General features: G+C 35.1%; 1 protein-coding gene across 1 annotated transcript; it reads right to left on the bottom strand.

Moving 5' to 3' along the window:
- Positions 1-1075: 1075 nt before the first annotated feature.
- On the bottom strand, positions 1076-2303 carry LOC111371498 (ethylene-responsive transcription factor RAP2-3-like). Its single transcript, XM_022993525.1, has 2 exons — positions 2006-2303; positions 1076-1835 (listed from the first exon to the last, which is right to left on the bottom strand). Exons 1-2 carry the CDS (start codon positions 2172-2174, stop codon positions 1318-1320), a joined length of 687 nt encoding a protein of 228 aa, XP_022849293.1. The 5' UTR covers positions 2175-2303; the 3' UTR covers positions 1076-1317.
- Between the last annotated feature and the right edge of the window lie 551 nt (positions 2304-2854).

The raw sequence follows: 2854 nt of genomic DNA, 5'->3' as shown, positions 1-2854 counted from the left end.
CATTGTACTTTGCCAAAAGTTTTCAGGAGGTCACTGAACTTCAAAATTTTTCTAAATAGTCATTGAACTTTGTCAAAAGTTCCCGAAAGGTCATCGAACTTCAAACTTCTTTAAATAATCACTGAACTTTACAAAAAGATCTTAGATGGTCACTAAACCAGTGATGTATGAGGTTTCAATTTGCAAAGTTAAGTGATTTGCTGGAAATTTTTTGCAAAGTTCAGTAGCCTCTTGAAAACTTTTGGCAAAGTTCAATGACTATTTAGAAAAGTTTTGAAGTTGAGTAACCTCCTCGAAACTTTTGACAAAGTTATGTGACTATTTGAATAATTAACTCCTGTTTGAAAACCTAACTTACTAATGTGAGCTTTGAGAGACATGCAAAGCTTGGGAAGATTTGCTCACAAGGATTTTACTATATGTACATCAAGACTTAAATAATTGATTACATAATGTCACATGACACTCGATCATTTGACAGTTTAAACATAATCAACTTTTTTATTCTATTTTTTTCTCTCCACATCATGTTATGTAATTCATTATTTACACTTTTTATGTAAATTTTGCTCATGATAACCCAAAATAAATGATTATCACTAAATAATGGGTAGTTGGGAGACGTGCCTATATCACGTGTCGATGGAGCCTACCATAAATCGAAGAATGGTACAATATTTTCTTTGAGACTTAAAATATTATGTCCACCCTAATACCTTGCTCGCACTATATAATTATTTGATTTCTTAATAAATAAATATGTTTTACCTATTAACAATCTATGGAATTGGCGTGACATAATTACTTTGTTTTTCTTTAATCCCTCATTGTCTCACAACGATTATTAAAGTGATTTTTTGGGTCCAAAGATTGCTTTAGATCATTCTGAAGTGTATGTTCGATTGTGATTAAAAGTTACTTTTTTTTCCCCAAACATATTTCTTTGTTTACGCATTTTCACAAAGAGTAACTTTCAAGCTAAAAATATACCCTTATCTATCATCATGTGATTAAGACGCAATTATAAAGTCCATTAATTAGTTAGAAATGACAAAAGAAAAATAGTGAAGCTTCGTTGACGATTCATGCACCAACATTATTAGAAATCAAACATCCAAAATAACACAAATTTAAACATACACGACAATATTTAGGGACGCATGCACACGCAAGCAATTTATTTTTATGTATGTATACACTGATTGCATTTAATATCATACCACAACATACGAAATAAAAACCATTAAACATAATCTCATCAACCTTAATCCAGATTAACACCATCTGAACATAGGATATTTGATTAATTGCTTCTGTTCAGTAGAACAGATTATTCTGCGCGAAATCCTCCATCATCCAAAGATCAACCGAATCAATTGATTCAGTGTTGTTCACGAACTGAGGTGTCTCAGCTGGTTCCAATCCCAAGAACGATTCCAAGCTTGAAATTTCATCGTTCAACTCAAATTCTTGACTCTCCACCGCCTGGGTTGGGTAGTACACTTGTTGCTGTGTTTGAATCCCATTATCCAAGAACGGGGTTGGCTCATGATTGACGCACAGCCGCTTGGACGGTGGCTGAAGAGGCGGAGTCGAAGGTGGCGGATTGTCGGAAAAGTTGAGTTTAGCTTTGTCTCCACGGATGCGCTTGGCGGCGTCATCATAGGCCCTGGCTGCTTCCTCCGCCGTGCTGAAGGTTCCTAGCCAGACTCTGACACCCTTTTTCGGGTCACGAATTTCAGCCGCCCATTTTCCCCATGGCCTTCGCCTTATGCCTCTGTACATATTCCTCCTTTGCCTCGAACTGTTCTTCTGTTCAGCCTTATTATTTGCCCCTACATAAAATAACATTAATTTATACACAAATCTTCCATCGCATGTATTTGAGTGTATCTACATAAAATGAACAAGGGTTTATACTAATTATACGTCTTCAAAAATTTACACATATATATCCACCAACATCTGTTTATATACCATATATTTACACACAGAGAAAACTCACCATTGTTGAGTTTTTTGGGCTTGTTGATGGGCTGCATGTCTTTGTCATCAGAGGACTTGAAGCCCCAGAACTCAGAAATTGTATCGAATTCAGCCCACAATTCTTCTGTGGTTAATTTTCCTCTCTTGTTGATGATGGGTTCATCGGAAATAATTGCACCTCCACACATTTTCTCTGTGTTTAATTCTTGAGAAGGAGATAGATACAGAAATGTGTATGCACAGGTTGCTGAGTGAGAGAGAGATGGAGAGCGGTGGGTTTTTCTTGATTTATAGAGACAGGTTATGACCTGTGAAGGAAAAAATAAGACTTTATTTTGGGTTTTATGATCTACGGTGGACATGAAATCAGCTAATTTGACGGTGGATGATGGGGATAATGGGGTCCAGTGAGAAGCGATACGGACCGTCTATGTTAAAAGAGAGTTCGTACGCCTTATATAAGGGCTCAACTTTGGGCTCCAGCTGACTCAATGTTTCAAAAGTTTGATCTGAATGTTGATTCGATAAAGTTACACTGATTGAACCGTATAATAAAAATGTAAATAAAAAAGAATTTAGAGGTTAATTAGTGAGTTTCTTGCTTCTTTTTTTTTTGTCAGTTTATAAATTTTTATTTTTATTTTCCGATCGAACTTAACTAACCCAATTATAATAACATTATTGACAAGCTACTTTTAAAAATTCATAAAATTTAAGTGAATCGTTTTTCGTTTTATGTCTTGTAAATAAAATCTTAAGTTTGCATGCGACATTCACTTGACATCTTGCTTAAATGCATTTTATGTGTGAATTCAACCGTTTTACGGCTTGAAAATTTAAAAAGCTGTAGTTGAACAAAGAAGATTCT

The sequence above is a fragment of the Olea europaea genome, chromosome 22, assembly GCF_002742605.1.
Source record: "Olea europaea var. sylvestris chromosome 22, O_europaea_v1, whole genome shotgun sequence".
In the NCBI taxonomy this organism is placed as follows: Eukaryota; Viridiplantae; Streptophyta; class Magnoliopsida; order Lamiales; family Oleaceae; genus Olea; species Olea europaea.
The sequence above is the reverse complement of the archived record's forward strand: the minus strand, read 5'-3'. Positions and strand labels throughout refer to the sequence as shown.